At 39.2% G+C, this 13,629-nt stretch overlaps 2 protein-coding genes across 10 annotated transcripts; both read left to right on the forward strand.

Annotated features, from left to right (window-relative positions):
* The first annotated feature begins 16 nt into the window (after positions 1-16).
* smim26 (small integral membrane protein 26) lies at positions 17-2,730 on the forward strand. Of its 5 annotated transcripts, none has more exons than NR_200051.1 (3): positions 17-1,728; positions 1,817-1,925; positions 2,367-2,730. NR_200051.1 is itself a non-coding variant. In NM_001442491.1 (2 exons), exons 1-2 carry the CDS (start codon positions 133-135, stop codon positions 2,555-2,557), a joined length of 300 nt encoding a protein of 99 aa, NP_001429420.1. In that variant the 5' UTR covers positions 17-132; the 3' UTR covers positions 2,558-2,730. The 5 variants fall into 5 exon arrangements, 2 of the variants coding, with proteins under 2 accessions (NP_001429420.1, NP_001429421.1); NR_200052.1 differs by having other exon boundaries at positions 17-241; NR_200053.1 differs by having other exon boundaries at positions 17-1,925.
* A 2,282-nt stretch (positions 2,731-5,012) lies between these two features.
* On the forward strand, positions 5,013-10,979 carry dtd1 (D-aminoacyl-tRNA deacylase 1). 5 transcript variants are annotated; one of them, NR_200054.1, is made up of 7 exons: positions 5,013-5,106; positions 5,413-5,503; positions 6,004-6,239; positions 7,726-7,823; positions 7,965-8,131; positions 8,481-8,704; positions 10,737-10,979. NR_200054.1 is itself a non-coding variant. In NM_001003440.2 (6 exons), exons 1-5 carry the CDS (start codon positions 5,064-5,066, stop codon positions 8,118-8,120), a joined length of 624 nt encoding a protein of 207 aa, NP_001003440.2. In that variant the 5' UTR covers positions 5,013-5,063; the 3' UTR covers positions 8,121-8,131; positions 10,737-10,979. The 5 variants fall into 5 exon arrangements, 1 of the variants encoding a protein (NP_001003440.2); XR_015492665.1 differs by having other exon boundaries at positions 7,965-8,704; positions 10,737-10,949; NM_001003440.2 differs by lacking the exon at positions 8,481-8,704.
* The last annotated feature ends 2,650 nt before the right edge of the window (positions 10,980-13,629 follow it).

The raw sequence follows: 13,629 nt of genomic DNA on the forward strand, positions 1-13,629 counted from the left end.
CTAACAAGGAAGTGACGACATAGAGGCATGTTTTAACATGGCGGCGTCCTTGAGAATATAGCTATATTTATGTTTATTTTTGTCAATGTAGCCTGAAATTAAAATTTAAGATTACATTACAGATTGACGATAATGGATCATGTAAAATGGCACCGGCGCGCGTCAATGCTTTATGCTATGGGTACTTGGACCTTGCTTGGTTATTGCTTTTACTCATACAAAAAAAAGCCTTCTCTTCCAGGTGAAGTATAACCGTGGGGCAGCATACATCATATGTGACTTGTGAAAATGTTAAATTAATCTCCAGGGGAAGATAATTATGTTTAGGTATAGTTTTACAATGTATCACTGCAATTTAATGACCATAAAGATCTTTATAACGCGTGTTAGGAGTTTGTTTTCGTGACAGACGTTTCTAGAAGGGATACAGCTGCGGCCGGACGTTTATTCATTCATTCATTCATTCATTTTCTTTTAGGTTTGATCCTTTTATTAATCAGGGGTCGACATCGCTAAACGAACCGCCAACTTGTCCAGCAATTGTTTTACACAGCGGATGGCATTCCAGTCGTAACCCATCACTGTGAAACGTCCTTACACACATTCTTGTGGGGGAAACCGGAGTACCAGGAGGAAACTTGCGCAAACGCAGAGAGAACATGCAAACTCCACACAGAAATGCCAATTGACCCAGCTGAGGCTCGAAACAGCGACCTTCTTGCTTTTTGAATATACGAAACTACCCATTAATTGTATTTTATTGACTATTGTTGCACTACACCCAACCATCACAGTAACCTAAAACTGTCATTATACCAAGTGTCATATTATTTATTAAATTACCCACTAAATATTGTTTTATTACAGCTAAACTTCACAGTGGTGTAAAAATATTCATTATTGTTTGGCAGTCAGTAAAATGATGCTATATTGATGTGAGCATCTGCAGCTGTATCTCTTTTAGACCAACAGAATGACAGTGACAAGAGGAAAACACAAATAATAAAGGAATTTTTAAAATAAGAAGTAAAATAGAGAGTAAAAACATACAAACTGACAAATGTACATCTACAGTCGTCGGCCACTTTATTAGGTACACCTTAGGGTACCAGGTTGGACTTCCTTATGCCTTCAGAATTGCCTTAATCGTTTGTGGCATGTATTCAACAAGGTACTAGAAATATTCCTCAGCTGTGCTGGCTGCACATCCATGATGTGAATCTCCCGTTCCACCACATCCCAAAGGTGCTCTATTGGGTTGAGATCTGGTAACTGTTGAGGCCATTTGAGTACAGTGTACTCATGTTCAAGTTATCCTGCTGAAAGTAGCCATCAGAAGATGGGTCTACTGTGATCATAAAGGGATGGACATGGTCAGCAATAATACTCAGGTAGGCTGTGGCGTTGACATGATGCTCAGTTGGTACTAATGGGCCCAAAGTGTGCCAAGAAAATATCCCCCACACCATTAAACCACCAGCAGCAGCCTGAACCATTGATACACGGCAGGATGCATCCATGCTTTCATGTTGTTGAGGCCAAATTCTGACGCTACCATCCAAGTATCGCAGCAAAAATTGAGACTCATCTGACTAGGCAACGTTTCTCTAAATCTTCTATTGTGCAATTTTGGTGAGCCTGTGTGAATTGTAGCCTCAGTTTCCTGCTCTTAGCCGCAGAAGTGGCACCCGGTGTGGTCTTCTGCTGCTGTAGCCCATCTGCCTCAAGGTTGGACGTGTTGTGCGTTCAGAGATGTTCTTCTGCAGACCTCGGTTGTAATGAGTGCTTATTTGAGTTACTGTTGCCTTTCTATCAGCTGGAACCAGCCTGGCCATTTTCCGCTGACCTCGGGCATCAACAAGGCATTTGCGTCCACAGAACTGCTGTTAATGAGCAATTAAACAGGTGTACCTAATAAAGTGCCGGTGAGTGTATATTACTAAATATACAATATTGTGCACTGTAGAAAAAAATCTTGGTGGCAATTGTTTTTTTTTTTTTTGTTGAATTAACCTTTCTTGTCATCTCAACTTATATCAATCAAACTGACTAAAAATACTCTGTTGAACTTTGCATAACTTATCAAATGTAGCTGAAACCTGCTTAACCTATTAAAATAAGTAACATTAAAGAAAATAAACTATTGTAGTCATGGCTTTTTTTCCATAAATTTTTACAGTGTATATATAACTGTATTATGTGCAATCTGAAGTATGTTGTTAAATAAATAAAGTTTACGTGTGTATAAATAATGTTGTTGTTCCACAATCTGCTCTGTTATTAGACTAAAGCAATAATAATGCTGTTATTGGAAACTGTAGGCATGTGATGTAACAGTATTTTGTTGTTTTTCTCTCTTTTTTTAGAAGAAACCACCTCCACCAAAAACAGTGACGAGGACACCACAATTGTAGAGAAACGTACAACAGCTTTCACGGAGACCACCGTCATCCAACGTGCTGGCACTGTGGAATATCACACCAGGCTTCTTAACCCCTTCAGGTCTAGAAATGACAGCCCTCCAGAGAATAAAACAGATGATGAAGAACTCAAATAGACTTTTTTCCAGACAAAATGTTTGGATAAATTAATGTTTTGGGACAATAATCTCATCCTTGGTTTCAACTAAGAGAAATGAAGCTCTCGGGCAACAAAATTGCATCTTGATGGTCATCTTTTGAGTAAAGCGTCTGTTAAGATAACTGGCAAATTAAATATCAAGTTGCCTTATTTAAGCCTTTAAGTTGTGGGTTTATTAGTGAATTACACTATTTAGGTTTGAGTGCCAGTTAGGTGTTTTTTTAGAAATAGGTACAGTTGATTATTAGGTTTTTTTCAGTCCCCAAAAAAAAGAAACGGAAGAAAACAGGTCAATTATAAACTTGAAAATAGCACATCCAGTAAAACAAGTTTAAAATGTAACTTTTTGAAGCCTTTCCAACAGAACGAAAACCTATTAAGAAATATTGCAGCATTTTATAGTTAAATAATTGACACTGGGGTAAAACAAAGTAGTTTTGATGGATTTCTGTGAGCACTTTTTGTCCTGAAGGTTCTGAAAAGAACTTTTAGTGTAAAGTGTACCATGTGCTCAGTGCTTAATTTGTAAATTGCGAGGTCCTGGAACAGAATGAGGTTACAGATCCGGCATGGTGCCAGAGGAGAGAGAGAGATAACATAGGGGTTTTGCAGAATGGAGTGGGGGGGTAGGGGATTGTGTCTGAGGGGGGAGTGAATTGATGTGTCGCGGACAGGGCCGGCGGGTCCATAGAGGTGACCTAGGCGGCCGCCTAGGGCAAGAGGGGTCTGACTGCAGACCTGGTGCAGTGCAATCTGGGCTGCATCCAATACTTTTTAATAGGCTCACCTAACCCTACCCGTCACAGTGACGTCACTAGCTCCATTTGAATGCATTGTGTCTGACATTGCATCGCTGAGTGATGCAGTCTCAGCTTGCATCATAAAGGCTGCATCCAGATACTATTGCTTAGGGCGGCAGAATAGAGAGGATGGCGTCCCCGACACTACCCTCACGACCGGCGCCCTTAGTTATATCCGCGTCTAGGGCGGCAGAATAGAGAGGGCAGTGTCCACGACACTACCTTCACTACCCGCGCCCTCAGTTATATCCGCGTCAAGGGCAGCGTCCGCGACACTACCCTAACCACCTGCGACCTCAGTTATATTAGGGTCTAGGGCGGCAGAATAGAGAGGGTGGCGTCTGCGACAGCTCCCCCCATCCCCCCCCCCCCCCCTTATAGATATATACACTTGATATCGCATAAGGACCCTGAGCATGCGTCAATAGTGCCACCATATTTGTACAGTGCTCCCAGGACAAGTGTCATAGTCAAGACAGTGTTACTACGTGAAGATGCTGAATTTTAGCGCTGTCTACAGGTGTAGTAACGAGCAAACAAAGAAAACAAAGCATAAATGCAAAACATTTCATACGTAAGATTTAGTTTTTTACGTTTTTGTATGTTCTGAACTTTTGTGCTAAACAGGTAATTTTATTGATGATAATACCGTCACTTACTGCATTCACCATGAGGCAAAGTAGCACCAACTCACACTAAACACTGGACTTATGCTAGATTTGTTGAATAAAATCAGCAAACAATGCAAAAGAAATATGACAAGATCCTGTGGTGCAAGTAACTTGTATTGTCGGCTAGTGAAGGAGTCGTTCGACAGAGATTCATTCACAAACAAATCGCTCCCTTTGTTGGAATGAAAAGTGAAAGCAGGAGAGGGGGTGTGTTTCAGGACATGATTAGATCAAATTTAACAGGGAGGGTGGATAGTACATTTCCATACACACAAACACACGCTTTTTGTCAGGAATGCCTGTGCGATCACTTATCCATCAATGTAGAAAAGTGATGTAAAATGATAAGTTTTGTAATTAAAAATAAATAATTGCATACTGACCTCCGGGAAAACTCCCGATCATAGATATATGTGTATATGTGTATTTCTCTGGCTCTGGATGGCCACAATCCTCCACTTCAGCTTGGTCCTGCATTCATTGCAAAGGAGCGCTACCCTGTACTAAAATGGCGGCTCTATTGACGCATTCCTTCTAATAGACAACATCAGGGTAGACGACATTTAATGTATATATCTATGTATTGAGTGAAGCCCGTAGCCACTGCTCTGAGTCACTTTTTAAAAACTGCTAAAAGTAGCCAAATGAATGTTAAAAAATTGCTAAATTTGTTGCTAGGTGCTTATTTTAACAGTTGCTAGGGTAGTTTGAAAAGTTGCTAAATCTAGCAACAAAATTGCTAAGTTGGCAACACTGAAGCCTCGTGCATTTAAAGTTGCTTGTTGTGCTTTAATAGTTGAAAAAAAATCAGAAATATGTTTAAAGTGGTAAAATCCTGAAAAAAATGCTTTTACCAGACCGTATAAACATTATTCACTCCTTCTTTGCGCTTGTCCACTCCACAAGAGGCACACGCGTCATTGCGCACGCACGTTCAAAGAGGCGGGGCTTCACAGAAACCGGAAGATTGAGGTGTTCGAGTGTTACACGTGATTGATTGGAGACCAAAACAATGAAGGCGATCATTCAAAGAGTAACAAGAGCGAGCGTAACAGGTACGACACAAAATTGCAAATTACACAGTCAATACTGTTGTCAGTCGAACGCTTCTTCTAATATTTACTGTTCATTCATGGAAATTATGATGAAAGAGGTGTACAGGCTTGCTCATACACACTACACTGCTGTCATGCACACTTTAACACGCTCATCCAGCTCAACAACATCTCATATAAAATGTACATTTTAACAACATTGAAGTTAGTCGAGTTCAGATGTGCCTGTGAGCCTAAAATATGATTTTAAGCACGCATATCGGTTTACTGTACACGATGACGTCAGCCCTGTACTTTCTGAAACAGTTGGAGAGGAGCAGATCAGCTCCATCGGCAGAGGACTCTGTGTTTTACTCGGCATCTCAGTGGAGGACACTCAGAAGGATGTGGACTACATGTAAGCATTTAATTGCAGACAATGTGAACATTAAATATAATTAAAATAATGTGAATAAAAATCATATTGAAATAAAATTAAAAATAAGTATGGTAATAAAACAAAATTAATAATAATAAAAAAATAATAGCAACAATAATACTATTAATATTAATTAATAATTAAAAAAATATATGATTCGTCTGGTTAACTTTAATTGTAAATATACACCCTTTCCTGTCATTCAGACCTGCAACACATTACAAAAGAAGTTTGGGGCAGGAGCAGTTTAGGGCTAGTAATTAGGTAAAATGGTTAAATAATAAGGTTGTCTACTACTATTAATAATAATAATCAATTAATGATTATGACATAGTTATAGTAAATGCAAAAATGTGCACATTTATTTAACAGGTTTTTCATCCCTGCATAAAACGCAAGAGATGTTGTACAGAATGATCATGCTTCTCTCTCATCAGAAGTTGTTCTGTTCGTCTGATCAGTGTGATGTTTTTCCTCAGGGTTCGCAAGATTCTGAACTTGCGTGTTTTTGAGGATGAGAACGGCCGTGCCTGGAGCCGCAGTGTGATGGACGGGGAGCTGGAGGTGCTGTGTGTGAGTCAGTTCACTCTGCAGTGTCTCCTCAAGGGAAACAAACCTGACTATCACGCTGCCATGCCTGCTGAACTGGCACAACCCTTCTACAACAACATGCTGGAGCAGCTTAGAGAAACCTACAAACCAGAACTCATTAAAGGTCAGCTGTGATTCTCTCTTTTTTTCTCTCCTTGAGCGCCATCTGCTGTTTAAAGCTAGCCTTATATACTGTCTGCTGTTAAAATCTAACTTTGATTGCCTACTGTTGTTAAACGCTAGCCTAGAGCGCTGTCTGCTGTTAAACGCTAACGTAGAGCAATGTCTGCGGTTAAACTGTAGCCTAGAGCACCATTTGCTGTTAAAAGCTAGCCCAGAGCACTGTCTGATGTTAAAAACTAGCCTAGACTGCCGTCGGTTGTTTTAAGCTAGCGTAGAGCATCATTTGCTGTTAAAATTAGCCTAGAGCACAGTGTGCTGTTAAAAACTACCCTAGAGCGCCATCTGCTGTTAAAACTACCCTTGAGCGCCGTCTGCTGTAAAAAACTAGCCTAGAGCTCCATCTGCTGTTAAACACTAACCTAGAGCGCCGTGTGTTGTTAAAAACTAGCCTAGAGCTTCATCTGCTGTTAAACACTAGCCTAGAGCGCTGTCTGCTGTTAAAAACTAGTCTAGAGCTCCATCTGCTGTAAAACACTAGTCTAGAGTACCGTCTGCTGTTAAAAACTAGCCTAGAGCTCCGTCTGCTGTTAAACACTAGCCTAGAGTGCCGTCTGCTGTTAAACACTAGTCTAGAGTACCGTCTGCTGTTAAAAACTAGCCTAGAGCTCCCTCTGCTGTTAAACACTAGCCTAGAGTGCCGTCTGCTGTTAAACACTAGCCTAGAGCTCCATCTGCTGTTAAAAACTAGCCTAAAGCGCCGTCTGCTGTTAAAAACTAGCCTAGAGCACCGCCTGCTGTTAAAAACTAGCCTAGAGCGCTGTCTGCTGTTAAAAAATAGCCTAGAGCGCTGTCTGCTGTTAAAAACTAGCCTGGAGCACCGCCTGTTGTTAAAAACTAGCCTAGAGCATTACACTTAAAACAAGCCTAGAGCACCACCTGCTGTTAAAAACTAGCCTAGAGCGTCGTCTGCTGTTAAAAACATGCCTAGAGCGTCGTCTGCTGTTAAAAACGTGCCTAGAGCAGCATCTGCTGTTAAAAATTAGCCTAGAGCACCATCTGCTGTTAAAAACTAGCCTAGAGCGTCGTCTGCTGTTAAAAACGTGCCTAGAGCAGCATCTGCTGTTAAAACTTAGCCTAGAGGACCATCTGCTGTTAAAACTAGCCTAGAGCGTTGTCTGCTCTTAAAAACTAGTCTAGTGCAACGTGTGTTGTTAAAAACTAGCCTAGAGTGCCACCTGCTGTTAAACGCTAGCCTAGAGCACCGTCTTCTGTTAGAATCCAGCCTAGTGCATCCTCTGCTGTTAAACAAGAGCATAGCATGCCATCTTCTGTTATAATCCAGCCTAGAGCGCCCTCTGCTGTTAAAGACTAGCGTATTGTGCCATCTTCTGTTAGAAAGCAGACTAGAGCAATAGTAAATAGCGATGCATTTTTGAAATTGAATTTTCACCACAACCCAATATTTAGTTTGCAGCTTTGTGTTTCAGACGGGCAGTTTGGAGCAAAAATGCAGGTGCTGATTCAAAACGACGGACCTGTGACCATTCAGCTGGAGTCTCCTCCTGCCCCTACAGACCCCAAACTGGTATCCAGCATTTATTTGACTATATCGATGCCTTTCCATCATCTTCGAGAGCATTATGAAATTTCTTGATTGTTCTTAATACAGCATAAATTGTTTTGGGACATAGAACAGTTTGGCTGTTGTTCTTTCTTCATTTCTCAGCTGTCCAAACAAGAGAAGCAACAGCAGAGGAAAGAGAAAACACGGTCAAAAGGGCCGTCCGACTCAAGCAGAGAGAAGGCAGCGCAACGGTCAAAAGTAGATCCCAGCGCCAGCAGCGGAGCCGAGGGAGACGTGTCTTCTGAACGAGAACCATAGACAAACTCACGGTGAACACATCCATGCACACTTTGACTATTACTTTTTGTTTTGTTGTTGTTCTTGTTAAGTATTCAGTATACAGTGGGGGAAATTATTATTGTCCATGTCATGTTTTTTTCGCGGAAATAATATTTCTAAAGAAGCTGTTGACATGGAATTGAACCAAGTTTTGGTAAAACCCAAACAATAAAAACATAAAAATAAAGCAAACCAAAAACAATATGAATAATTAAATATGTTTAATAACAATAGAATGACACATGGAGAAAGTACTGACTTCAACAGAGTGTCTTGAAGGATCTTCGGATCTCATCAATCAAATCTGACATCTATTTTGTGTTTTCTATTGGATTTAAGTCAGGTGATTGGCTGGGCCATTCCACAGCTTGATTTTCTTTCTCTGAAAGCATTTGAGAGTTTCTTTTGATGTTTTGGATCATTGTCCTGCTGAAATGTCAACCCTGGTTTCTACTTCATCATCTTGCTAATGAAGATGTTGGACTGAAGCAGCTGATGTTGATTTACACTGAGGAAGGGCAGAGGGTGCTGAAGAACTACTGAGAGATTTCAGCTGCTGTCTGGTCTGTCACTGCCTTTCTACACCTCCCTTTCTTCATTTGTTCAATACTTTTCCCCTGCGTCATTTCATTTTATTACACATAACTTCATTTTTAAACTAATTTTTGTTTTGTTTTCTTTGCATATATAAATTTATTTGGCTCTTACCAACACTCTGAAAATTTCAAGACAACAGCATTTTTAGAAATATGTTTTCTAAGAAAAATGGGGGTGTATAATATTTATTTCCCCAACTGTATCTTCAGTATTTAACCATCCTGTTGTCCTAGAATTCTGTATACACTGTTCATCTTTCAGGGTCAAAAGTGACCTGTCTGTCAGCACTAATAGCCTAGTGGTTAAGTGCGCTGACATATTGCACCATATCCGCTTGTTGAGTCGTCATGTATAGAATACTGTTTCTGGGTCCAAGCCGCTGCTCATCTCATATGGCCACTTTTTAGTCATATCACCCTTTAAAGTGAATTTTCTAAAAATCATGGTGTAAACAACAGTCTCTGGACTTGCTGCATCACAAATACCAAAATTTAAAAAAATCTTTTACAAATGTATCACTTTCTGGCCATCGGATATTAGGCATGGAGATCTATATTGCAATTGTGATTTTAGAAAATAATACATCGTTTCATAAACGTTTATTATTTCCATTTGATGAGTCTCCCCATACAGCTTAACCGGGCGATTGGACCCGGAAGCCACTTCGCATGATTTCACACTTAACAAGCGGATAGTTCGAGACATACAGTTCGATTCCCGGCCTGAGGCCCTTTGCCGACTCTTTCCCTCTTTCTGCCCCCAATACATTCCTCCACTGTCCTGTACAATTAAAGGTGAAAACCCACTAAAAAGCACACACGTACACAGGTATTTTTATAAACAGACTTCCCCACTTTTTTTTTTTTCAAATATATTTTATTGAACATTTGTAGTGCAAAAACATGTCAGAAAATTACATTGAATAAGAAGATAATATCTGTCATACATGTCATTTGAATTCTGACCCCCACATGAGAAAAAATCAAATAAAAAACTTATTAATAATAGTAAATAAGATTAAATTATAATTGAATAAACAACAAATAAATAATAATAATAATTAAAATAATAATGACAAAAAATACAAAATTATATTGCAAAAAGGTTATTACATTTCTTTTGTCCAGGCTGAGTCTAAAAGACAAGCCTTTAATCTTAGAGACTTAGAGGTTTCTAGATAATCAAAGAAAGGGTCCCAGGTCAGATAAAATAGGAAAGGTTTGTTCTTCAGAGCTGTGGAGAAAGCCTCAAGTGGGATTATTTTGCAGACTGCAAGCAGCCATTGATTTAAACTGGGGGGTTCTTCATTAATCCACTTTACAAGGATACATTTTCGAACAAAGTAAACCAAAATATGTAGAAAGTTCTCTGTTCCAAAAATTATAAGGTATACCCACTTTTGGTTTAAAAAATCTCCATCCACATGATAACGGAAAAACGCACTGGGATGCAAATTAAGGCACGCCGAACCAACAGGTGGAGACCATGACACTTTTATGCTGGATTCACACCAAATGGAGAATTTAGTATTTTTGCGAGTAGTCTGGTACAAGTCGACATAAACGATCCATGTCCATCGGTCGAACAATGCGGAATACGCAAATGTCTTCTGCATTTGGTGTAAACCCAGCAATGACAAAATCTTCACCCTGGCTGGAGTTTTCAGAAAATATTGGTTTCAGTCAGCAGATTCTCATTTTTCACTTGCTTACACAGTCACATGCCTTAAAAACAGATGCAAATGATAAACATTTACTCAATTATAGTAAAACACATTGCAATATTGATGCTGAAACAATATATTGCGCAGCCCTAATTGTTAGACATCTATTAGATTTTCACTAATAGTCCAAACTTAGCCTTTATTTAGAGACGAAAACAAATCTTGTTCAGAAGTATGCATATACTCATGATTTATGTTACTTTTTTTCTGTATAGAACTGAATTACTGGCACTTAATAGCACAGTCTCCTCATTGTATTTCTTTCATGTTTTCAGGATGGGTTCAGCTTTTAGAGGACTGCTGGTTTCTTTCTGTCCCCCTCAAATGTCCATATTAATGCCCATTCTTATCTTCTTCTGAAGCTTGGATTGTATATAAACTCAAGAACAAGTGGCAGCTCCACAAACACCCGTGGACAAAAGACTCAGGCACATCTGAATGTTTACAATGACATCTTATTTATTAAATGTATACATCTCTGTGATGTGTTTTAATAAAAATTAAGAAAAAAAAAACAATTGGAAAAAAAAATCTGCTGGTTATTTTTGCTTCTTGGATGACTAGATATAATATACACTCACCGGCCACTTTATTAGGTATAGCTTAGTAGTACCGGTTTGGACACCCTTTTGCTTTCAGAAGTAGCCATCAGGAGATGGTACACTGTGGTCATAAAGGGATGGACATGGTCTGCAACAATACTCAGGTAGGCTGTGGTGTTGACACAATGCTCAATTGGTACTAATAGGCTTAAAGTGTGCCAAGAAAATATCCCCCACACCATTACACCACCACCAGCCTGAACCGTTGATACAAGGCAGGATGGATCCATGCTTTCATGTTGTTGATGCCAAATTCTGACCGTACCATCTTAATGCAGCAGAAATCAAGACTCATCAGACCAGGCAACATTTTTCCAATCTTCTATTGTTCAATTTTGGTGAGTCTGTGCCAATTGTAGCCTCAGTGTCCTGTTCTTTACTGACAGGAGTGGCACCCGGTGTGGTCTTCTGCTGCTGTAGCCCATCTGCCTCAAGGTTGGATCTGTTGTGCATTCAGAGATGCTCTTCTGCATATCTCAGTTGAAACAAGTGCTTATTTGAGTTACTGTTGCCTTTCTATCTGCTAGAACCAGTCTGGCCATTCTCCTCTGATCTCTGGCTTTGTATTTGCACCGACAGAAATACCGCTTATTGGATATTTTCTCTATTTCGGACCATTCTCTGTAAACCCTAGAGATGGTTGCGCGTGAAAATCCCAGTAGATCAGCAGTTTCTGAAATACTCACACCAGCCTGTCTGGCACCAACAACCATGTCATGTTCAAAGTCACTTAAATCCCCTGCAGCAAAACTGCAGCAGGTCGTCTTGACCTGCCATGTAATTGGCTGATTAGCAATCTGCGTTATCGAGCAGTTGGACAGGTGTACACAATAAAATGGCCGATGAGTGTATACATTTATACATTTCATCTTTTGAATGTGACTGTACAGTGGGTATTAATATTCCATACAAGATGTATAAAATTAAGAAAATTATTGTTTTTAGCGTTGCATATTAAGATTATTTTAACAGATTGGTGATATTACAATATATGTATATTAAAAAAAAAAAAAAAATATATATATATATATATATATATATATATATATATATATATATATATATATATATGTATATGCTGATTCATTACAAATAATAATCTTATTATTATGTGTATGTTATTACACTCAAAGGACTTTTACATTGAAATTATACAACTTCCTTTAAAAATGAAATAACTTCCTTTTACTGTGAAAATTCATGCATACACATATGAAATCACTTGCATATATGTATATACACAACAAACTGTATATATGTTTGAGAATTTTATTTTGTATGTTTGCACAAGTGTCATTTGGGTGTTTATGCACACATCAAGTTTATAATCTTATGTGAGAGTTTATGGGTGTATATGCATAGATCAAGTTTATATGTATATGCGAGTGTGTATAGGTGGGTTTGCATGCAGCAAGTTTATATGTATGTGCGTGTGTTAATGTGGGTGTTTATGTGAGGATCAAGTTTATATGTATGTGCGTGTGTATGTGGGTGTATTCATGCGTCAAGTTTATATGTATATACACAAGTTTCATTCATGTTGTTTCGAACATGCAGTAGTATAGGTGTATATGCGAGTAATTTATAGGTGTATATACACGTGTTTTATGTATGTGTTTGTAAGCAAAGTTTGATTTAAATCCTACACGGCACCTTATAGTTTTCCACCAGACCGCACACCACAGAGAGAGAACAGAGTGATAAAGCCAATTATGATATGGGGAGGGTTGCGAGGCCATGAAGGACAGAGGCCAGTGGGTAGGTCTGGCCAGGGTGCTGGGGTTAAACCCGTACTCTTTTTCGAAAGACATTCTGGGATTTTAGGGTATATGCTGAAGCATGCTAATAGGACTTTTAATTTGTCAGTAACCTGGGTTAAGCGCTTCCAGCAAACTGCCAAAGGAAAAATCAGCATGTTTAAGGTCTGTTTTCTTTAAAAATCAGCGATCTCCACTGGCTGAGTGATATCCGATATAAAGTGGGTCTCAGATTGTACAAGAAGCACTGCATTAAATTACATTTCCCCCGCCATGTCTTTATAATATGAACATTTATTTTACCTCATTGTATTCAATGGAGCGTCTGCGCTAGTCTGCTGATTATGACGGCCGAGTGCGAGTAAAGGGTCATTTGTCTCGTTTTACGCTTGAAAAACTAAATGAATGCCAAAGTTTATTTAACTGAATGTATTTTAATTGCATCACAACATCAATGCTGTAAAAGGAACCGTATAAAATGGAAAAAAACTCACAATAACCGGTCACCGGAAGTTTATAAGTATGGGAACAACACAAGCTCGGCATATATCCAATTATATTAATCTGTCTCCATATTCTACTGCATCCCAGAATATTACACAGCACCAAAAATGTAAAAATATATATTTATTATATTTAAGATATTTTTGTCAACAGCAGACGGCAACTAGCCGTGACGCAAATTCCCCAGTCTCTGTGCTCCAATCAGGTGAGCCCTCCTCAGCGCTCGCCATGGCAACGAGACAACAGTGACGTGCCTTGTAAACATTTGCATATGCATTTCTATAAAGCTCGTGTGCTCTGAGTCA

Source organism: Danio rerio, chromosome 6 (assembly GCF_052040795.2).
Source record: "Danio rerio strain M-AB ecotype USA chromosome 6, GRCz13ab, whole genome shotgun sequence".
Classification (NCBI taxonomy): domain Eukaryota; kingdom Metazoa; phylum Chordata; class Actinopteri; order Cypriniformes; family Danionidae; genus Danio; species Danio rerio.